This window comes from Heloderma suspectum, chromosome 4, assembly GCF_057233095.1.
Source record: "Heloderma suspectum isolate Gila_16-S chromosome 4, 16-S_ref, whole genome shotgun sequence".
Taxonomy (NCBI): Eukaryota; Metazoa; Chordata; class Lepidosauria; order Squamata; family Helodermatidae; genus Heloderma; species Heloderma suspectum.
In genome coordinates this window covers 216,150,912-216,175,008 of record NC_139461.1, presented here as the reverse complement: position 1 = coordinate 216,175,008, position 24,097 = coordinate 216,150,912, and the positions used below count along the sequence as shown (strand labels likewise).

The window sequence follows — 24,097 nt, the reverse complement described above, 5'->3', positions numbered from 1 at the left end:
CATCCATTTCTAAGCCGAAGAGCCAGCGCTGTCCGAAGACGCTTCCGTGGTCATGTGGCCGGCGTGACTGAACACCGAGGTGCACGGAACGCTGTTACTTTTCCTGCTGAGGCGGTACCTATTTATCTACTTGCAATTTCTTGCTTTCGAACTGCTAGGTTGGCAGAAGCTAGGACTGAAGACAGGAGCTCACTCCGTCATGCAGCACTCGGGTCTCGAACTGCTGACCTGCCGACCTTCCAGTCTGCAGTTCAGCGTCTTAACCACCAAGCCACCGCAGACCAATACCCTTCCCTATGTCATCATCCCCTACTGCCAGCATTCTGTGGCTCTGGAAGCCACTGAGCAACAGGCTGTTTCTAGCAGGCCATTACTTTCCCCCATTCCTCAGTCTCCATGCTAAATTTCTGTGCGCGCGCATGTGCTGCTATTAAAGGAGCAGCAGAGCTAGGGGGGAAATGGCAACCCCACTTAAGCCACCACTTCCTGCTGCCTTGTAAGATGTAACACTACGTGTGTCCTGTAGATACTTACAAATGCTTCCCGCCGATTTCCCTAGAGGCTCAGCTAGGTGAGCATACCAAAGGAACAAGCTACAATGGGCAGAAAGATCTCCAAATGATTTTTGACTTCAACTCCCAGCATTCCTGACCATTGGCCCTGCTGGTAGGGGTTTCTAGGAGCTGAAGTCCAAAACATCTGGAGAATTACTTTCTGCCCACCCTTTGACTAAACATTACCTGCAGGTGGTTAGAAAACTGATCACATGTCCACCAAGGGAGCTAAGGTAGGGTAGATGTCTGAGCCATGAACTTCAGGAGGATTATGGAAGCTGTACAAATTCTTCAAACAAAAAGCATTACATGAGTCCTATGTGGGCGTTACCCTCTATATGACCACAAGTGCATGGAGGAAGAAAACAGGGCCACAGGTTGGGGGGCAAAGCTATAGAGGAAAGCCTGCTCTATGTGCATAGCTTTCCCAGTTTAGAACCCCATGTGATCAGCCTTATTAAACCATGGGGCAACCTAAGCATGGACAACAGGGCCAGCCCCACTATTTCCCTCCATGTGATTACTATTGCATGAAGCATATTGCCTGAATAGGCAACGGCCTTAACTAGCTCTGTGTAAAGACTAAAGGGAAAGACTAACATCTGTATGGAGAATGGTAATGTGCCCCTTTAATTTATATCACCTCACCAAGGGTTGGAGGGAGACTTTCCCAAAAAGTAGCTTGGCTTCTTGCTCAGTTCATCTGGCAGAATTCACAGGTCCTACCTCTGCATCCTTTGCCAAGGAGCTCTGTTCGCCAGAGGTTTCCAGAATCCTGAATCTAACCTGTGCAACAATGCACTCTTTATAACAAGAGGAGTGTGCTGTTTGGACTAAAGAGAGATGGGACTTGTTTGGAGCAAGCAAATCCTCCAGTGACTAGGTACCATTGATCTCTTCTTCTGCCACACTCTTATTGTCAAGAGTGGCACACTCTTCTTCTGCCACACTCTTATTTCTTATTGTGAGAAAGGGCTAAGCAACTTGTAATTCAGTTAAGAGTCTGTTCATACCTTCTTGCTCCTTTGTTCTAACACACTAAGCATAGGCATATCACATATTTTATTTAGAAGTTGTTCTGTGTGTTTACTAGATCTGAAACTTTTTCAAATACTCAAATCTTGTGCCACCCACTTGCCCAAACTAGGTTTGCAATTATGGAACTGTGGCGGTGATTGCCCAGTGGAATGAATCAGACCTCCAGCAGATGTCAGCATAATCTCTGCTATGGTCACTATTTCTTTCTACAAGGGGACAGCTTAAAATGAAACATGTTGCTTCTGTACAAAACGAGGTCAGCAAAAGCTATAGTAGTTGCATATTTTATTCATAGTACCAAAACAACCCATCTACAGTATTACCCAGCCTACTTGGAGCATTATTTTAAAAAGAGAAGACAAGATTTTGAACCAAACACTCCCCCCCCCCCGCCCCTTCAGTTCCATGGATTATGTATCATACAAGTAAACAGGGATTTTTAGGGCATATAAAAAGATATCTACAACAGAAAGACTTGTTGGTGTTTGGCAAACACACACATATACATACAATTCAACATGGAAAGCTGAAATGCCCTTTTTGTACCAAAACGTTAGAAAAGGCAGTGTTACACTAGGCTAGAAAAGACGTCATGAATATTTTTATTAAAGCAATGTAAATATTAACTGATCTGACTATGTGTGATATAAAGAACACAAGTGGTTCTACATGTAGGCATTGGAACGATGGTATAAAATCTTGACTTAGGAAGCACGTAAATTATTCCAAGTTGTTTCCCAAGAATATCCGGAGCAGCAGGAGCAGCAGGTGTGTTGGTAATTAATGAGATTGACCCAAAGGTCATAGATAGACATGGGCACCTATTCATTCACTAAGTCAACTCACTCTCTTTCTTTCTCTTCCGAGGTTAATGCTCAAGACAAACTAGAAGTGTCATGAAGAGGTCAATGCTGATATGAGCCCCTTCCCCAAAGAAAGATACACCATTAGCAAGGAGCATTTCCAACTCTTCTTGCCAGGTTACTATCATTCTGTGAAAACGCACCATCAGTGCTGGGCGCTTTTGGAATGACTTCAGATGTCTCCTTGCAGGGAAAATACTGTCACCATTTCATGTGTTGCCCTCAGTTTGTGCCTAACAAGTTGTGCTTTAGTGGTTATTCCTGGGCCTCCTTGCGAGCCAATTTGTAAACCTCTGTTGGTCCATCCACATGGGTGATGGTGGTAGTGAGCTGAAGTTCTTCTCCGCTGTTTATTCCCAGATCCCCTGAAAACATAAAACTATGTTTCAAATGAAAGTGCAACCTTGGTGTGGAGATAAGTCATGGAGTCCACTCCAAGGCTTTGGAAGAGAATGTTGTTTTTGAAGGGTGGGCACTAAGGCAAAGGTTTAAAAAACATTTTATCAATATTTGAAAAATAGATCGTATAGACTCAAAAATAATTTCTGCATTGAACCATGATCTGGTGCATAGACCATATACCTAAATGATCAATCCATAGGTTAGAGTATATGTACAATCGGAATACGTTGACGTTTACGTTGTTTCAGTTCAGGATTATCCATCCAAGTACTGCAGATGGGCTATACTACAATGGAAAATGATCCCAATAACCAAAATTACACACATTTCTTTACCATTTCTTTATCACAGCTACATAGCTTGTGCGCCCACAAAATAGGCTTACTCCAGCTATACATATCACAGAGCAGTCATCAGCAGCAATAATCCTAAACTCAACACAACTAAACCTGTAGTGACAGGGTTCTTTTTCCTAAACACACAGGAGCCCCAGTCACTTAATTATTGATTATGGAACTTCAACTAGATCACAGCCATATCAATTGTCATCTCACCAGTTGACTGGTCTTCTCCGTAGTTTTTGTGTGAAGGAGCATACAGGAACATTAGGGCAAAGACATAAAGATTCCACATCCCATAAATCCCCGTGAAAAAGGCACTGTTCACTTGAACTGTCAATTCGCCCCATTTCCAATGGCCTTCAGTCACCTGCCCAGGAGGAAGCGTAGGTATAGTCAAAGGAGGAATATATATGCACAGCATGAGCAGAAAAAGTCAAGAAAGTAACCAAGAATCATAGGGTTGGAAGGGGCCCACAAGACCATCGAGTCCAACCCCTGCTCAATGCAGGAAGCCTGATTCCCAGGCAGTCTCCCATCCACGTACTAACCAGGGCTGACCCTGCTTAGCTTCCGAGATCAGATGAGATCTAATCCTAGCCCTAACATCAGATAAAGGGGCCTTTCAACATAGGAAACCATGTTTGCACATGGTCTTATTTATTGGTTGTTCTCTCTATCTGCAGTGATTGGAAGAGAAGCAAAGCAGTTGGAATAAACGTTTAGTTGGGGACATTCTCCCAAGCCCCACCCACCCCTCCCTCAAATTTGTGACATGCTAAAGGTCTAAATCAAAAAGTGCACATTATCATTTTTTGGAAGGAGGATAAAATCCCAAATTCTAAATGCAAATAGTCTTTGTTTTAGAATACTCACCTGACTGACAATGAAAAATATTACTGTCATGGCAGCACAAGCTAATGTGATCAGCATCAAGAACTTGAATCTAAAAATCAGACCCTAGGGGAAGAAAGAAATGTAATGGGTTAAAAAAAATCCTCACATATTTCAGGCCACAGGTTCTGCTATACTTCCACTTACAATTTCCCAGCTGTAGTTAGTGTAACCAAGCCACACCCATATAAGGGTAAACCTTGGAGCAAAAGGTACAAGAACATGTGTTCAAGATTATGCAGAAACCCTTCAGTTTCTCTTTGCCAAACCTATTTTTTGCTGGGTGGAGGCAGGACTGAAAGGGAAAGGGGTTGAACCCTGAGTCAGCTGTAGATATAACAGCATAGGCTTATCCTTCCGCCAGCACCCGTCTTCTCTGGCATGGAATCAGGAGGAAGACTCAGTTCCTACTTAGATAGGCTATCTCAGAAGACAAAGCTCTTCAGCCTCCAGCTTGTCTTCCACATCAGCGGCAGAGCAGTCTTTACTGTAGATTTCTTCAGACTTTTCAATATTTAGTTATAAAAGCCAAGACTGCACTGCCCCCCGCCACACCTTAAACTCATTTTACAGCTTGTACACAACTGCAGCCAGCCTATCAATGGTCACAACCTAATGGGAGAGTCAATAAAATCCCTGGCCTAAAGGGGCATTTAGTTTCTTTCACATGTAGAATGCCACATTAAGAGGGATTTTACATGCTGTGTGTTGCTTGGAGGTAGCCTGTGCAGGCACATGCATATTAAGATCAAGCACTAAGATCCATGTTGGAGGCCCTACTCTCTTGCCCAGCAGTGTGAGCCATTGCGCTAACGAGTACTCAGGATAAGGCTCTCTCAGTGGTCCTGCATCTTTAGAACACCCTTGCCAGCGAGATACGTATGGCCTCATCGCTGCCAGCTTTTAAAAAAACACTGAAGATGCATTTATACAAGAAGCTGCCCTTGTGAGGGATGTGTGCCCCGAAAGACGGGATGAAAACAATAATAAACACACATCAATAGCATCTCTAATGGAGTTTCCATTATGCAAATCTACACTGTAAGGCACTACGATTTTGTTTCAACCATGGTGGCAAGGATGTCTTTGGCAATCATTGGCTTCACTACCTGCCTGTCACAAAAGGGTTGTACAGTCAAGAAGGGACTCTGACTGCCATTGGCTGAGCTGCCCTGATCCCAAGAGTCTCCACCTGACATTGGCTGATCTGTTTTCATATTTCAGAAAATGCAGGGTAGGAAGAAGGGCCTATGGGAAAGATGGATAGAGCAAACACAGACCTAGGAAGGTAGTCGTTAGGGAGCTGAGAAAGCAGAAGGATCTCGGAAACAAGGACTGGCCCAGATCAATGGAGCAGAGGATAAGGAGGAGTCCTAAAGAAAGGGAGATTGGGAGAGAATGGGCCCAGAGATGCAAAGGTGAAAAACACTGGAGTGTACATACTCACTGGAAATAACCAACTAAATCTTCAGCCTTTTTAATTTATCTATTAGAACTTGATTATAATGGAAATCTCAGATACTGTCTACATGATTTGTTCTGACACAGCTTTTCTGTACAAGACCCTTGTCAGTGACAAAATAGCTGTATGTTTTTGGTTACAATTCACTAGTAATTGCACTGGAATACAGACGCAAGCCGGCATTGTTTTTAAACATTTAAAAACAACCCCCACACCCTGGATTCCTCACCTCATAATGAAGCCTGCGAGCTTTGCTCATCGCTGGGAGGCTAGACTGCTTGCCACTGATATTTCTGAACACTTGAAACACCATAAAACACAGGAACAAGAAGTAGAGGCAGAGGCAGATTCCAGCGACGATAATAAATGCCATCTGAGCAGTAAAGTTAAGGTTGCTTCAAGTTAAGTTTAAGTTACTTGACATACACCCAGTAAGCAGAGACAGCAACAGGAAATTCATTTGGCTTTGCTCAATTATCAAAACACTGTTCTGTTCTTAAGTAGAAGCTCAGGGGGGGAAGTTCCATTTGTGAAACAAGGCTGTGTGTGCATAAAAAGGTCCCTTCCTTCGGTCAGTCCCAGATCTGATGTGCTGCTGCTTTTCCCCAGGTTCTTGACATGGCATTAATGCGAGATGAAATATTGAAAATGTCAGCAAGCTAAAAAACAACTCGCAGCTGGAATAGTCACTTCTGTTCCCACTGGTATATATAGATTGTAATCTTGGGAAAGGCTTGCCAGAGGTTTGGGATGCAGTGTGAGTGTAACTAACCATATTAGCTTTTCTCAACTTCACAGTAAGAATTAATGGCAAAAAGTGCTCCTGAGCCAAGCAGGCAATTTTAAGAACAAGCAAGTGCAACAGAAATGATTTTAGGAATATATTCATATCTACACACACAGAGTGCGATGTACAAAACATTACAGTATAAGGTCATAACCGAATACTGTATATTATTACTGTATACAGAAGGCAAGTTTATCTTCCTAGGACTGCTTGTTGGAAAAAGTATGTTTTCAGTAAGTGCTAAAAACCCAGAAGGGTTGGTGCCTATCTTAATCTGTAGTGGTAGGGAGGTCCATATATATTACATATGTGCATGCATACACACACCAGTGACAAATATATAAAAGCTGTCCTCTGGTGAATATGCTACCTTACTCTAAAGCAGTTGGGAAGTTGCACAAGGGATGCCATTTAGACTAGGCATAGGCAGAAGGTAGATTGGGATGTACTAGTAGATCTCTAGGGGATTTGCAGTAGATTGACAAAGGTTTCTGACTCCCAATTATTTACTAGCATGTCTCTCCCCTGCCCCCAAATTAAGCTGCTGAAAGCATGGGGTGGGGAAGAACCAGGAACAAATTTGGGCCTGAAAGGGCTGTGACCTTCTGAGCCACACTTTGCACTTTGGTCTGGCTGGTGGACCTTGAGGTTCTAGTGAACAAAACAAGTATATCCCCCCATGCCTGGAGTCTGCCCATTCCTGGTTCAGACCACAAGCTAGAAAGAACATAAATACTGTAGTGACATTCAACTGGTACCATTGTCCTCATAGTTTAACAAGCAAAATTACCTGACACTTATGTGTGCACTAGCTTACTTAATAGAACTTACATGAGTTAACAGGCTTTTCAACAGGTTCAGCAAGCCCCTGAGAAAAAAGCAGCATAGCTTCAATGCTTGATTTCCCTTGCCCTAATCTTGAAAACTGAACGAATGGCCTCTGTTGCAGGGGAAGGCAAAGGATACAGCCAGCTCAGTGCCAACTTCTGTGGTCCAGATACTGTAGAATGGATTTGTTAACTGTACCCCTCTGGAAATGGAAAAGAATCAGCAGACCAAATTATACATAGCAAAAGTATCAAATAAAGCAACAATTCCCTTTGTGATTTGGAAGGGACAGAAGAGCAGCATTTGAGAAGGGAAGTGATTTTAAAAATTATTATTTTATTAAATGTATGCATCATTTCCAGCTGCAAAAAGCAGTCCTGAAGTGACTCGCACACATAAATATATAATAGAAAAAAATATAAACCATAATCAGCACAATACAAATAAAAATAAACCCCACAAAAATAATCTAAAAACAATACAATATAAAAACTTTTAATTAGCTTCTTAAAAATCCTATGTAACTATATAGTGCAATAAATGTTAAAATGTTTGGTTGTCTCTATGTTACTCAAGTTTTATTGTTTTTTAAGATAGTTGTACAGTGTTTCAGGGGCCCTTTGGATCAAAAAGTAGCCTATACATTTTAAATATTAAAATTTATCTGTATCAAAGCCCAGGACATAACCAAAAAGGGGCTGTTGTCTCTTCATCACAATGAAATCTAGGATTCTGTTAATACAGGCAAAAATGAGAGTGCTAATGATATGCTTACTTTACTCTGGCTCAAAACCATGTTTTGTTTATTTTGGGGAGACTTGAGGAACTAGATGTTACCAAAAACTGGGAACCAGCCATCAAACGTAGCAGCCATGTGTCTACATTTCCCTTCCAGAGTGTCATGCATTCCATTACCACAAATTATGGGGGAGAGGGAGGGGGCTGCAGGCATGGTGCCACTAGTTTTGGTGGTAGATATCAGTTTGGTAGCATCTAGTTCTTCCCCTATACAAATGAAACCCAGCACCTCCAACTCCCAGGCCATGCTGGTAAGGTAGCAGCAAACCCCAATGAAGAAGGCATCCAACTACGTCATTAGTTCTCTTGCTGCGCTTTAAAAAGTCTGACAAATCTTGGAAATATGTCAACATAAGCCCACCTCTTTGTTTTAAGGAAAAGTAGCTGTAATGATGGAAAGGGAACTATTTGATGCCAATATAGAGAAATCAAGGGTGTCAGAAACTTACATTCTGCAGGCAATGCGTCAAAAGGTAATTATGAAAATGCAACAGGGACTCAGAAACAGAATCACCAGGCTCAGGAATAATCCATTCTGTACCAAGATGGCAACGCTTTGAGATCAGAGCACCACCATATTTTGATATTGTATTTTCTTATTATTATAAGCCACTTTAGTTAGTTATTCCTATTAAGAAACAAGAACTAAAACTAAACATTAAGATTAAAAAAGAGGTTCTCCAATTACCTCTCACACATGTCAAAGATAAAGAGACAGAAGGAGCCTACAGCTATTGGTCCAACTTGTTTCCAGTAGGCTGAGAAGTGATTTCGTTCATTCTGATCCTAAAAATGTAAGAATAAATGGTGACATAATGATTTACATATAGATGAGAGAAAAATAAAATCAAATGATTTCATAGAATCATAGGGTTGGAAGGAGCCTACCGAGTCCAACCCCTGCTCAGTGAAGGAAGCCTGATTTCCAGCGGTCTCCCATCCAAGTACTAACCAGGGCTGACCCTGCTTAGCTTCTGAGATCAGGCGCATCCAGCCCTTTGCTGGATTTCAACTGTATATTGAAAGTGCCAATTAAGCAGACTGTAGCCAAGCAGAGTTAGTATTATTGAAGCATGCTTTACTTTTTTTGTTAAGGACACATTAAGACATCTTAACCTAGCAAATAAATGCAAAAGATAGGGCTTCAGTAAATGGTCAAACCTGATAGGACTTATAAGCAAAGTCCCCTGCCGTGCATCCAAAAACGTTGCGCTTTTCATTGGGAATCAGTTTTATAGCTTCTATACTAGTGTAGGCAATTGTATTTCATAATGTTCCCAAAGAAGAGAAATGAGGTCTCAAACCCAGTTGTCTTCCTAAACTTGGGTATTCTGCTAATGAAGCTGCATTAGCAGAAATCAATGCTTGTGCAAAGGGAACCCAAAATTTATGTAATTTCCTACCCCTACCCCGCCCCAATGTACACCAGCCACCAGTGGTCTAGTACTTTAGATGGAGTTGAGATGTTTTTCTTGTAATAAAATAAATATGTATTTTGAAGTTAAATATTGTGAAGTAGCAGAAGGTCCAGAACAGATTTGTGGTACATGCGTGGGGGGCTGCAGTAGGGAGGAAAGGACAGGGATGTTCTGTTGCATGAACTAGTTTCCTGTCATGTTACCAAGCACTTCTTTCCCCATGTGCAACGTTGTTAGCGCCAGTGGAATGCCAAAGGTGGATACTATATAAACACTTTCCTTTGCTTCAGATCCAGCTCAGTCCATATAATATGGACTAGAAATCCATATATAGATCCTGGTTTGGCAATTGCCTATATAAAATGAAAACAAATTCTAAAATAATCTTTCCATGACTAATATTACTATGGTTCTAAAGCAGGAAAAACCCACACAATATTATGATCACCCACAAATTCATATGATCACAACTACCATCATATGCTCTCCACAGAAGATGATCCAAAAAGACAGAAGCATAGCATAGAAGATTCCTTGGCGAATGTCTCCAAAAAGCAACATCCATGTCCAGTCAAATCCAATAGAAAACCACTCTACTGGGATGTTTATGAAGGTCATGGAGATCCCAAGAGCAAAGATAACTCTGGAAGAAGCAGTAACATTTTCAAAACATTTTTCCATTTCAGAGAAATTGCCACTACAGTCAACTCAATGAGACTTAAGACATTCATATGACATTCAAGGAAAGGGCAACAGTTAGGTGTTCACAGTCAAATTAAAATGTCAAACTAGCAATTCAGCCAATTTTTACTAGTTTTCTCCAAAACCTTATGAAAAGTTCAGTTCAAAATTAGCCAGTGAGGTCTACCTTAAAAGGAAAACACTGGTCTAAATTATCAACCACCAATCACCTTTTAGCAGATTTGTTCTAGGGCTACTGCATCCAGAATAGAGATGTGAAGGCCTGGTGGCAGGGGGAATGGAAATATGGGGCAGGAGCGCAGGGAGAGATATTTTCTGGACAAAAAAGTCTTGTCTGTTCCAGCAAAACAAAAGAAAAAACTGGCTTTTTTTGCAGGTCTTCATATCTTTAATCCAGAACCTTTTCATAGATAGAATGACCAGCCAGGATCTGCTATATAAGAACTTTTGGAATGCTCTAAGATTTCTTGGAGGTGGATACAACAGGCTTGGCACACTCAAGCCAAATTCTGGAAATTAAGCCTACAGAGGTAGAACATGCCTTTTAGTTTATAAACAGATATTATACAATGGGTTAAAATATCTGACCAGTAGGAGTGCATAATGAACCACCAGCACAAGTTGATCAAAACAAATGGATGAGTAGTTATTGCCATTCTGTCACCAACTAGGTGCAAGAGATCTTTCCCTCTTTCCAAACATACGCCAAACTTCATGGGTTTTGCAGCAAACAAAACATCTGAGATTATCTTTGCTCACTTTTCCAAGAGGACAGGAGCCCGTGTCAGCAGTGTGATCCGTCTCCAGTACCAAATCATGATGATGAAGATACTAGGTGTAAGAAAGGTTTTCATTGCAAACCACACTTTTGTGAAGCCTCCATTTTGATGGATACCCTGAAAGTGAGAGCAAATTTTGATGTTGCATGTCTCCACTTTCCATTCTGCATTATCCATAGTACCTTGCAACAATGCTCTGAGGTCACAACTATACTTGGGGAAGGGGAGAAAGTACTGTAAAGAAACAAATTTCAGTGTGTGGAGAAAGTTTTCTAAACCGCTAACTTGGTAGTGAAAATATCTTAACATAAAGAGATTCTTATTTATAAATGAACCAAAGAATGGAAGTCTTTACAAAATTCTGAGCAGAAGCAAAAAGAAACATAAGCAGGTCTTCTAATTACAGCTTATGGCCACTCTCTTCTGCACCAGTTAATTCACTGGTCGCAACTGCTGCAATAAAGAACTGAAGCAACCATATCAGCCTGTGGTGATTTGAGTTAACCACAAGCACAGATGGAAAGTTATACTTCACAGAGAGATACTGTAGCAGCATTCAAAAATATTCCCAGTCTAAACTGAAAGCAGGAAATGTTTTAGCAGAGAAGACTGACTTCCATTTTAGATGGAGCGAATAAGAAGACCCCTTAAGATTTATGTCTGGATCAAAATGAGACTGGTACCTCCCCAATTGTAATTTACACCAAAAATCCCCCCGTCTTTAGTAATGAACATCAAATCTTAGTATATCTATTTTGATTGTTTTAGCTCTCTTGGAGACCAAATAAAGGGAGGTGTTAAGTTATTTCTCCAGGTGAATTCACAAAGTTTAATCCAAAAACAGGTTGCTTGTGACAGACAAGTGCTGGTGGTCAGGCGTAACAACTGCTCGGTCCTGGAGGCAATCAAGGAAGTGATTACCAGCAGAGCAAGTGAAAAGCTAGTTAATGTGGTGGGGAAGGGAAGGATAACAGCTGGACAAACATCAAAGGGGGAAATCCACAGGGAACATGGTGGCTCTGTGTAGGACAACATTCCACATGTTTAATAGATGAACTACCATAAAACTAAACCTCTTCTTAAGTTTATATACTCTTTTTGGTAATCAGATTGTTTTAAAAAGTAACAACACAATTCAAAAGACTGTTTTTGTTTGCTTCATGCTTACGATAAATTGTGGCTTAGCTCTTATGAACGCCAGTTTTAACATAAAAAGTTCTGTAAGGAGAACAAAGCTTCCCAAACAATTGCATGCCTAGCCTGTTGGCTACACCAACTCTACTGACCCATCTACCATCCCTGCAAATCAAGTTACTTAACAAGAGGTTAACGCAAGATGGAAAACTGATTTTTAATCTTTTCCTTCCATAAACAAGGCTACATGTTCATTTGCATGCTGATTCATTAAAGTGAATCCTACACCCACATCTTTAATCTGGTTTCAGATGGAATTTACCTCAAGCCCACAGAATAGAGCAGCATACATAGAACAGAGCACCATACGCAGTCAACAAATTAGAAGTTAAATCACCATATTCCAATGAACGTCCATATGAAATAATTTTGGACACTTGGATTTTGCAGTGTTAGCAGATACAGTATGTGTATTGATATACATATACAGGGAGAAGGAGAAGATATAGGGAGAAGGAGATCAGCAGAGAGATTGAATGAATGCATGCTTACCACTAGCTGGAGGTCCTTTATTTCTCCAATTCCCACATTAATGCCTTTCCTTTCATTCACAGGGAGACGGACATTGATAAGATAGAATTTGTGAGCAACAGTTCCAATCTCCATAAATGGAAGTACCTCACAGTCATAGAACTTGCCTTCATGCTCTACAGTCTATTGAAATACCAGAGAGGGGAAAATACAACTATCAAGATTGGTTTGTGAGTGCACTTAACCCGCCCCTCCTACAACTTCCAAAATGGCAGATTATTTTTTCTTCTCTATCCTCCTAAACTAAACTAAACTAAACTAAACTAAACCTAAATCTAAACCAAACCACAAACAAAAAGAATTAGTTGAGCAATAGGAGGCATAGGACATAAGAGAAAGGGGACCATAAACATATGGGAAACAATATATTGAAACTCCATAGCCATACCAAAAGGAATTGATGATGCTAGATGCCTATGGTTGCAAGAACACAGTTTTGGGAGTAAAACACTGTTTTACTGTTTCTGCAAATGTTGTGCACCTAGCAGCAGAAGCGGTTTATTTCAGAAATACTGATATAGCAGGGTAACTGTTCATAACTTATGGGTTAAAAATGAAGTACAAAAGGTTCACAGAAAAGTCTCACTGGCCATTGGCTTACAATTTTGTGCTCACAAGACACATTCACCTGGTCACCTTTGATTGAGTTGGAGTTACAGATTTTACCCAAATGCCTATGCATAGTCTCCTAAAATATACCAGTTATCTTTAACAAATATAGGATTAAAAAGCGTCCCATTTATTAGCTGACAAAACCCCACCTTGACCTTCAGTCACCACCTGACATTTCCCTGGCTCCTACACTACCAGGCTCAAAAAAAGTTTCCCCAACAGATTCAGTGGATGTTGTGTAGGATGAATTACTAATTCATGTCCTTGGAATAAGAGAAAAACTGGCACAGTATGTATGAAAGCAAAAGCTACATAAAATCACATATTCACTGGGGCCAAAAAAAAGAAGGTCCTAACAATATCTGAGAACCACAAGGAACCTACTTTTGGAGCTCCAAAAATACATTTGAGCTTTCGGGTCTCTACTGCACGTGCCATTTCCTTCCACTCACTGAACCGATCATCACGGTACGCCAAGGACACTTCAAAGGTAACTTCTGCATTGTCTTCTGAAAACAGAAAGTATTAAAATTGTTATAGAAAAAACTGAGTAAAGTCTGAAAAGTAGTGCAAACATCTGAAGACAACTGACTTGCAGGATATTTGAGAGCCATGTATTCACTCATTTGGGGATTAGGCTTTACATAAAGCTTACCTGTTAGCATTTGAAAGAAAAAAACCCTCAAATATCCAATATTCAGTGTCCTGGAGTGAAGCCTGCTACCCACTGTATACACTGTGAGCTTAGAGTAGACGCCCTTTTCATAACTCTGTATGTAACATTATTAAGCCGTTAAAAGTATTGCTTGAACATTTCTAAATGTTCTATTGAATCAAACCGAATCAAGTATTTTTGTGGCAGAAGTAGAACCATAGCAATTCTGAGCCACCAGCAGCTATACATTCCCTCCTCCCCACTGCCGTAAAGTGAGAAAAACATCTGACAATTTCTTCTGCAATCTTTAACAGATTTAAACTTGATCAATCTATCTAGAAACCCCACATTCTTCTGATTTTTGCATGACTTCTCGACTGCCATGCTTCATGTTTATGAACACCTGTGCCTAGCTCAAAATTATAGCCTGTCAACTACAGCCTTGGCTGTAGTTTTTATATAAAACCACAAATACCACTGGAAAGGTCATAAATATAATCTATCTGCAAGCCCAACATGGTTCTATATTATCAGAGAACTTCTACACGCAACAAGCTGCAGCCTATTGAGATTCTACTTCCAGCTGTCAGTACCAAGGGCTGCTGAGGACAATTATTCCCTATGGTTCTCAAGGTATATTTCCAGCCTGCAGTTAAATAAGAAAACTCCTTTGAAGCTCTGCTGGCCTACACATCTGTTACTGGTTTCAAAGTTATAATTTTATTGGAATTACGTGGAGGGATGCTCATCTAGAGTGCTGGGAACGGGCGTGGAAGGGCTTTGTGGTTCAGACCAGCTATTTATATAATGCTTGAAGGTGTTTCTTTTCTGTGTGGGTGCAACAATGTTTTTCAGCTCCTCCACACCCCCTTGCCAGTATCTACAACCTGCACATTCCAGATTTAAAATGTGCATTCTTATACTGATCATTTTTTTATTTCCTTAGTAACTAGATGAACACATAAGTCCATACCACTCTTTAGATCACTTTAAAACAACGTTACTCAACCTGGGGCCTTCCAGATGATGAACTGCAGGCTGGGAATGCTGGGCATTGTAGTCCATCACATCTGGAAGACCAAAGGTTGGGAAGGCTAGGTGAAGACATGAGGACAAAAATCTTGGGAATGGCAGCAGCAATAGTACATCCAGAAGTTTTGTCTTATTTGGGGGCAAAAATCTCAAACACAAAATCTTCCTCTGTTCTACACATTTTTTTAAAGTTGTGGAATACAATTCCATCTCTGCCCAAAACACAGATTTCCAACCAAAGTCTTTAGAGTCACAGCTCAACCATTTATCAGCAGTGATGTGCATATTGCATTTCCTCACCGTATGGCAACTTGGATTCTGCCACAGAAACTGAATTAAAGAGAAACTCAGCTCTCTAATTTTCAACATAAGATGAAAAGAGGATGAAGGGGAAATGGACAGTGTAGCGCTCATCTATCTGAGAAAGATCAGCAGTGAACAAACTAAGGCTGCAAAATTTGCAGTGCAAAGCAGGTGCAAACTTACCTGGGAGCAAACCCTAAATAAACACAGTAGGATGTGCTTCTGCATAGGGCTGGGCTGCAGTAAGGCAATCCTGAACACATTTATTAGGTATGAATTCCCACTGAAATCACTTGGGTTGCCTTCTGAGAAAACATGTTTAGGGTCATGATACAAAAAATTCTAGTTCAACTGTCACAAATAGGGTATGGTCAGACCGGAAGGTCAGCAGGACAGCAGTTCGAGACCCGACTGCTGAGTGACGGAGTGAGCTCCCGACTTCAGTCCCAGCTTCTGCCAACGTAGCCGTTTGAAAGAAAGAAATTGCAAGTAGATAAATAGGTACCGCTTCGGCGGGAAAGGTAACAGCGTTCCATGTACCTGGGTGTTCAGTCGTGCCAGCCACATGACCACGGAAGCGTCTTCGGACAGCGCTGGCTCTTTGGCTTAGAAATGGAGATGGGCACCACACCCTAGAGTCGCACACGACTGGTTGGGGACATCTTTACCTTTACCTCCTATCATGGAACAGAACAAACCAACTGCATGTGGGTGGGGATATAAAGCACTGCTCAGCCACCACTCTTGAGCAGAAACTTATAGGCAGGTACTGCCTATGAACAGACAGGTACTGCTGGGTGTTGGAAGAAGAAACAGGTGGGGTGGGGCAGCTGCCTGTGCTGGGTCCTATTGGCTAATATCATGTCTGCACCTTGTAGCTCCAGCCTATACCACCTACCTGCCAGCAAGCCCAAGGGTCCCCTTTCCCCATCTAACAGCAGCTGAGCTGCATATTTTCTCTCCTGCACACACAACCACAGGCTGCTCTGCTGCGATGGGAAAAGCCACACAAGGTGGATGCAGCTCTTTAAAAAGGTGCACGTGGGCTGTCCAGTGATGAACCCAGCAACTCTATGACTTGAGAATCACATCCTTAGGACAAGTGCCAACAACAGATTGTAGCAGTCCTAAAGCTACTGGCTCAAAACCAGGTTCAGTTTCTAAAATGAGACACACACGTGCTCAAACCTACCTGAGATTTATGCCCTTTCAATGCAAAGCTCTTTCTTAATACTGATGTATAGGGACATGGCCACACTATGGTGATGGAAAGGCCTTGAATGGAGGGCAAGCAGCTATTAATCTTTCACAAACACATGGCTGTCCTTCAGTCTCAGCTCTCTAGAGGGCGGGGGAAGGAAAGAGTAAGGAAGGAAAAATGATGACTAAGGGGGGAGAAAGAGACATGCTGACAGCACAGTAAGTATTGTTCTCCGACCACTAGAGCTCTTCATCTTGGGAACTTAAGCAACTCCCTGTAACACTTATTACAGGAGCATTTATGTGTTGTCAGACAAGTTTAATGGTGGTATTTTGGAATGCTTAAATACAAACACATACACATCACTGGCCTATGAAACAAGAATACAGACTGGCTTTGCCTTTATACTACACTAATAACTACCCTGGATGTAGATGTATTGCATTTCCTTACACTAGCCATGTTTTTAGGGACAAAATATTGGGTCTGAATTTGACTAACATTTCACAAACCATGCCTTCTTTGCAGATAGGCCATAGACTCAAACACCTCCCCTTTCCAATTCTACTAATTCAGAGAATGATCTGAAAATAGAAAAGCCATCCAACACAACGACAGCATTTGCAGCTGCTTAAAATATATACATACATAATTAAGGCACTTAAAAGTTGCAGTTATAAATTGCAGCACATGCAAGTTTCTTTCCCCTTATCCAGCAAAATGACCAGGCCAGGGTGGGGCCATACACCAATCTAAGGTGAGCCCAGCTTAAAATTTATCTTGGAGCCTCAACATTTCCATGGGCAGTGCTGCTTGCTTATACATTGTCTGAGGAGGCTGTCTGGGAGTTAGAGGCACTGTTTATAGTGGCTCCGCTCCTACTTGGATGGCAGTTCAAGAAGGTGGTGCTGGGGGAGTCCCCTAGCACTCTATTCCCCTGCCCCCCCCCCCTTTAATATCTACATGAAAATGCTGGGAAAGGTTGTGTGGAGGGAAGGAGTATGTGGATGACATCCACATCTACCTCTCCTTTTCATCTAATGCAGATCTTTTCATCTAATGTTAGCGACTAACATGAACCGGTGCTTGGATTCGGTAATGGGCTGGATGAGGGCCAATAATTGAGACTTGATCCAGACACGGTGGAGGTTGTATTAGAAGGTGGTTCATCTGTCCAGTTCAGTGGCATCCAACCTGCTCTAAATGGGGCTGCACTCCCCCAGAAAGGGCAAGTTCATAGTCCGAGGGTGCTTATAGATACAGCTCTATTAACTTGGGGCCGAAGTGGCTTCAGTGGCATAAAGTGCCTTTTATTGGCTTCATATACCAGCTATGACCCTACCTGAACAAAGATAGCCTGGCTAGAGTTATCCATTCACTCCCGCCTGGATTACTGCAATGAGGTATAGGTGGGGCTCCCTCTGAAGATGTCCAGAAACTTCACTTAGGTCAAAATAGAGCACTGAGGCGGTTTATTGGGACTGGGTGTTTTGAATATGTTATTCTAGTGCTGCATCAACTGCATTGATTGCCAGTCAGTTTCTAGGCCCGATTCAAAGTGTTGGTACTGACCTTTAAAACCCTAAATGGATTAGGATCAGCCTACCTGAAGAAGCGCCTTCTTTCATCTCTTCCTGCCCAATTGAGAAGATCAACTTCGGAAGTTCGTCTCTGGGTGCCACCATGGCTAACAAGGACAGAGCCTTCTTTATAGTCTCCTCCCACCCCCCGTCCCCAATCTGTGGGATTCCCTTTCCAGGGAGTTTTGCTTCATGTCTTCATTGTATACATTTAGATGCCAGGTTAAGACCTTCCTCTTTAAGCAGGCATTCAATCTTTAATCTGTTGCTTGATTATTAATTTTACTACTGGTTTCTCAACGTTTTTGATGTTTTGAACATTTTTAATGTGTTTAATGTTTAACATCGTATTTTTTGTTACTTTGTTGTTGTCTGGTTTTAGGATTATAAATCGCCCCAAAGGCATTTGCCATTTGGGTGGCAATAAGAATGTGTACATGTGCACGCACTGATGTGCCTATTCCAAGACACAATTCAGACATCCAGAAAAAGCATGCAGTACGTCCTGACATACCGCTACCAAATGTGTGTGTTTCCTTGTGTCAGAAACTCCCTGTATATGGAAGACTAGCACATGATGGAGAATACTAGATTAAAAACCTTGAAGGTATTTTACAGGAACCCCCATCCTCTAGTGCAGGGGTGGGGGAAATCTGGCCCTCCAGATGTTGTTGGACTCTTAACTCCTATCAGCCCCAGCTAGCATCACCAGTGGTCAGGTATGATGGGAGCTGGAGCCCAACATCTGAAGGAACACATGTTCCCCACTCCTGCTCTAATGAATTTGGCAACCCTGTTTAAAGGTAGGTGCTGTCTGACTTCACTATTTTTATAGCCCATTTCCTCCCACTAAAATTCTCATAGTCCATTGATATGTTTTAAATCTGCAGGCCAAGCGTGCAGTCTTGGGAACTTTAAACAGCATTTTATAAACATTCTCACTTAACAGTGTAAGGAGTGCCTTGGAGGATCTGACCAAGGTGCACCTACTCCGGTTTTTTGCAAGAACCCTAGCAACTCTCTCATCTGAAATTACTCCTCTGCCACCGCTATGGAGCACATTAGCTTTTCCCCTTTTTCTAAAACTGAAATGGAAATGAGACAAGCTGATTTATATTCCCTTCAGCAGCAATAGCAACGATCTCACACTTCTTCCTATACACCCTGATCCTATGTCAGACTGGCTAAAGAATCTCTCATCTCATTTCCATCTAGTGAACGTGGGTTTTTTTGGGGTTTTTTTAAGCTGACCCATGGGCTGTTTTAGGGTTATTTGAGAGTTGCTGGAGACAAGTCATGCCACCTGGGTTCAGACAACATAAGCCACGGCTGGGCAGTGATTATGCAAATTGCGCTGGTACGTATCACAGCTCACAACAAGCCACAGTGGCTTGTTTTGATTGTGTGAATCGGGCCACTGTTTGGTATATCAAAGCAGCTGTTTTGATCATTTCTCACCAGTACTAGCAACTGCATACTGCCTCACCTTCATCCTTTGTCAATCGGTTGGACTACTATTAAGGCAGCATAAAGGCATCCCTTTGGATTGTGCTCTCTCTCTTAAAATGTGTGTATGTGCACATGGCAATGAGAAGTTTTCTCCTGCTGGAAAGAGCTGCGATTAGAAACATGGTCCTAGCACTTTTCTGTAGTGGTTGAGTAGCTGATGTGGTAGTATAAAAGCAGCAGTTCATGAAGCATGGCAGGTTCTCTGGGGCTGATGGGGAAGACAACTAGGAGAAAAATGAAGCATGAACCATTTCAGCATTTCTGGTGTTCTTCTTCATGAGCTTACAAATGTAAAGAACTGCCACCATCAAATCAGTACAGTAGAATCATAGAGCTGGAAGGAACCTCAATGGTCATCTAGTCCAAGCCCCTGTCAATGCAGGAAATCCACTACTACGGCATCTCTGATAGGTGGTCCTGCAGCTGCTGCTTAAAAATCTTTGGAGAGTCCGAGACAGTCTGTTCCACAGGTGAACAGTTTGTACCATCAGAAACCATTGTGATGAGTCCTGCCCCCTGGAGCAACAGAAAAGAAATTTGCTCCATTATTTATGTGATAGTCCTTCAAATATTTGAAGGTGGCAATCATATCACTTAATCGTCTATTCTCCGGGCTAAGAATACCCAGCTGCTTCAACCTTCCCTCACTGGACTGGATTTCTAGGCCTTCACCTTATTTGTTGCCCTGTTCTGGACATGTTCAGGTTTGTTGATATCCTTCTTAAACTATGGTGCCCACAACTGGATATGGTATTCGAAAGTGAGGACTGACCAAAGCTGTCTAGAGACTTACCATTACTTCTTATGATCTGGATATTACAGTTCTGTAGAGAAGATTGCATGTCCTTCATACCTGGGTTAAGGATTGTCCAGGTCCCAACTCCCCCCCATTAATTTACCCTCATTTATTTAGCTAGAGCTGTAAATGGACATGTGCTCTCTCTCTCTCTCTCACACACACACAATACTATGAAACATGCAACCTTATCCTTAATTTCCTTTTGTTCTATCACTTTGCCCCCTCTCCTTGGCCAGGTATAGGACACCAGGGCAAGGAGTAAAAGTTAAATTTTCACTCCTTGAAAGCTAAATTTTATTTTGGCTACTATTGAAAAGGTTCAACAATGTTTGCTCCACCCCCACCTATTTAAGAGCAAATTGGGAATCTAGGTGAAGGGTTTTTCCAGATGGAAGATTTCATAAGCTCCAGCCATGAAGGTTCAGAGCAACAGCGAGCCACACAAGAGCACTGCCAGTCTCCATGCTGATCTTCTGCTAATCTAATGGTGGGCTGCCATCTGGATTCAGTTTAAGGCAAGTATTCCTGAGGCAAGTACAGCAGGAGCAATTCAAAAAATAACTAGGAGAATTCTAAGGAACAGAGCAAGACTGCAAGAGTTCTGACTCATTGAGAGGAATAAGATTACTTACAAAACACTGGAGTGCCCTTCCTTGTTTCAGAATGAGTCTTTTGTGCGACCCCAAATAAGAGATCTCTTTTAGTTGGAAACGAGATTCTCTCTTACTCTCTCCTGTGCTCCACCCCTTTCAATTCTGCCTCATAGTTCCATCTAGTCAAATGTCAGGTTGCTGCATGCAAACATTCCCTTTCAGAACTCCATCCATTGCCTGGGTGACTAAGCTCTTTCAACAGCTGTGTTATTGCTGGAAGACAGTCAATGTTATTCACACAGAGTATTTGTTTCATGCGGCTTGTGTGAAATGTGACTTGCTGCTGCATCAGAACAGAATCTGAGATGTTGGAGATGCTGAAGGGGAAAAAATGACTTAAGTTGCACAAAAATATTTGACACATTTCCCTACTTAAAAGCGGCTGAAGAGCTAGTCACTTCAAGAGGACACAATAATTTCTTCCACCTCATTGGTAACTGGCATTCGATTAAAACAAATCCATCCATTTCTGGGTCTGTCTGGAAATGAATATGGATTATGACAAGGAAATTCATTTTCATTCATGCAGAAGAATCTGTACAACTTCTGGCAGACAAGGACTAAGCCAGCCTGCCACAGCCTGGTGCTGCCAGATATTCTGGACTACAACTCCCAACATTCCTGACCATTGGTCATGTTGGCTGGGACTGATGGGAGCTAAAGTCGAAAAGGCCTGGAGGGCATCAGGTTGGGGAAGGCTGCACTAAGCACTTTAAAATCAATGGAAACTCAGGAGGCTACAATTAAAAGTAGCAATCAATCTGTCATTTATGATCAATCAATTTGATCTTGAAGCTAGTTTAGCAGCTGAGGTGTCTCACGTGAAGACTATGTTCTGCGAAGATGACACTGCCAGGACTCCGGGCAGCATCTTCATGCTATTTAACCCTAAGACAGGGTTAAGCAATGTGAACAACATATGATCCCCCCTTCAAGGCATGGTACAACAGCCAAGAGATGCTTTCTAGAATCCTGAGAGCAGCTCCTGCTTTTCTCCATTCCTTTGCCCCACTACCCCCACCCCAAATGCACCATAGTCTGTAATTGTAAATAAACTTATTACCTCCACACAAAATCTCTCTCACTTGGCCTCAGATAAAATATACCACTGGCCTGTCCACAGACACACTGACCCACTTGTGTCTTGACATATATGGCAGCAATCTCCATGACCATGGGGTCCAATACTCCTGGTATCATGGAAAATTGCCAAAACGTTTAACCCTGATGGGGCTAGACACACTATTTCTTCCATGTGAGTAGTCATGGGGCAGAAGACAGCATGGGCCATATTCTGTGCAGCAGGTTTTAACAGTGTGCCCATAAGGGTCAGTTCAGAACGCAGGGTACTGCTTCTGTGCCCCACTGAAATAAATAGGTTATGTGCAAGAATGGCCTTCTGAATTAAGAGTATATTTGGGATGAGAATTGCAGTCCCCCTGAAAGACTGGGTTTGCAGTCTGTGGACACTCAGAGATCCAGCACTGGCATTGGAGGATCAAGTGGTCTGGAGTGCCTTTTACCAGCTGAGGCTGGAACACCAGCTATGGCCCCTTCCGAGCAGAGATAGTTAAGCCAGTTATTCACATCCTGCTAACCCTCACATTGGATTGCTGCAACGTATTGTATGTTGGGCTGCCTTTTGAAGACTATTTGGAAACTGCAGTTACGAATGCAACTACTAAGCTGCTAACTGAGACTAGGTATCAAGATTTCTATTGTAGAATTGTAATGCTACATGCCACTTTCGGGGTTCTTTTTTTTTGATGGCCGAAAAGCAAGATTCAAATAATTTTATTAACAATAAAATAAATATATCTTGCCTGTGTTAAAACAGTTCCACTGGCTCCTGATCTGATTCTGAGCTCAACTGATCAGCACCAGAACTTTGAAAGCCCTACATGGCTTAGGGCCCAGATACTTATTTGACTGTCTTTTCCCATACCAGACTGCATGGTCACTAAGATCTTCATCTGAGGCTCTCCTTCAGGTGCCACCACCACCACCTAAAGCAAGGCAGCTGGTGACTGGAGAGAGCTTTTTCAGTGGTGGCCCTGCCTATGGAATGCTGTCCCCACAGACTCTAACTTGGCACTTATGATAATGTCCTTTTGCTGCCAGACAAAGATCTTTTTATTCTCCCAGGCTTTCTTGAATCGTACTTTTAAAAAAGATTTTTAAAGCTCTTAAGCGGCTGTGGTTGTTATCTCATTGTTGCATACTAAGATGGTGTCTGCTACTTTATTCTAAACTTTATTGTGATCATGGTTTTGTATTATTATTTTGTTTTTTTTATTGTAATTACTCTGCTGAAGGTGCAGTTTGTAAACATAATAAAGAAAATATATTTAGTTTTGGTATGTTGCCCAGTGACAAGTCATCCAACAATGCAGGGATCATAATGGTGGATGAATTTAGGGTGAAGACAAGGAATTGCTCACTCCCACACTTCACACTTAAAACCAGCTTAAATACAACTGCCCAAACAATGGTTTCTTCATGTCAATCACTTGTATTTAGTTAAAGATAATGTATTCATACATTTAAATATTATAGTAATTAAGTGCTCACGGCAATAGATAAGTTAACTACAACCATATTCAGTTAGTGGAAAGGCCCAGCTTTCCATAAGCATGCATAACAAATGTATCCTTCAGAAAGACAAACACAGCAACCTTCAAGGTCACTAAACATCAGCCTCCAAGATGCATTTTAGAACACCACAATCAATCTGCATTATCTTGAAGGAAAAATAAAACCACTACAAAGATCTTTTGGCGGCATCCTGCCAGGATCGTGACTTTTTTCCACTGGCAGCTCATTAAATGATAAATTTATAAGGACTCAACAATATTATCGCCCAGTTCCTATATTTCTGTTCTGTGCATAGTAAACAAAGAGACAGTAATTAAATTGTGGTAAAATGGTGACTTAAGCCTCCATTATCTTTACTTGATGATTCAAGCAGCCAAAGGATACAGGCCAAAGGAAGTGACTGGACTGAGTCACACGAATGAGTCATTGCAGCCATTTTTATTCCTCTGGTGTCCCCCGATCCAAGTAGTTTATATATGCCTGTACACACCCTCTCTGAATCCTAATGTCAAACACCAAAATAATTCCGCCCACCAGGAAACAATTGGGAATAAAGAATTACTGCATATA

At 41.8% G+C, this 24,097-nt stretch overlaps 1 protein-coding gene across 3 annotated transcripts in view; it reads right to left on the bottom strand.

Moving 5' to 3' along the window:
- Positions 1–245: 245 nt before the first annotated feature.
- The window catches only part of WLS (Wnt ligand secretion mediator), a 92,666-nt gene continuing 68,814 nt past the window's right edge, over positions 246–24,097 (bottom strand). For 2 of the 3 annotated variants that reach the window (XM_084852250.1, XM_084852249.1), the window contains exons 3-12: positions 13,585–13,709; positions 12,550–12,711; positions 10,844–10,980; positions 9,857–10,025; positions 8,653–8,750; positions 7,305–7,368; positions 5,781–5,924; positions 4,072–4,155; positions 3,412–3,565; positions 246–2,820 (exon numbers count right to left, since the gene is read on the bottom strand). In XM_084852250.1, coding sequence (XP_084708376.1) covers positions 2,711–2,820; positions 3,412–3,565; positions 4,072–4,155; positions 5,781–5,924; positions 7,305–7,368; positions 8,653–8,750; positions 9,857–10,025; positions 10,844–10,980; positions 12,550–12,711; positions 13,585–13,709 — 1,247 coding nt within the window. In that variant the 3' untranslated portion in view covers positions 246–2,710. Of the gene's footprint in view, positions 2,821–3,411; positions 3,566–4,071; positions 4,156–5,369; positions 5,463–5,780; positions 5,925–7,304; positions 7,369–8,652; positions 8,751–9,856; positions 10,026–10,843; positions 10,981–12,549; positions 12,712–13,584; positions 13,710–24,097 lie in introns of all 3 variants that reach the window. The other variant, XR_014790513.1, reaches the window with a different exon arrangement.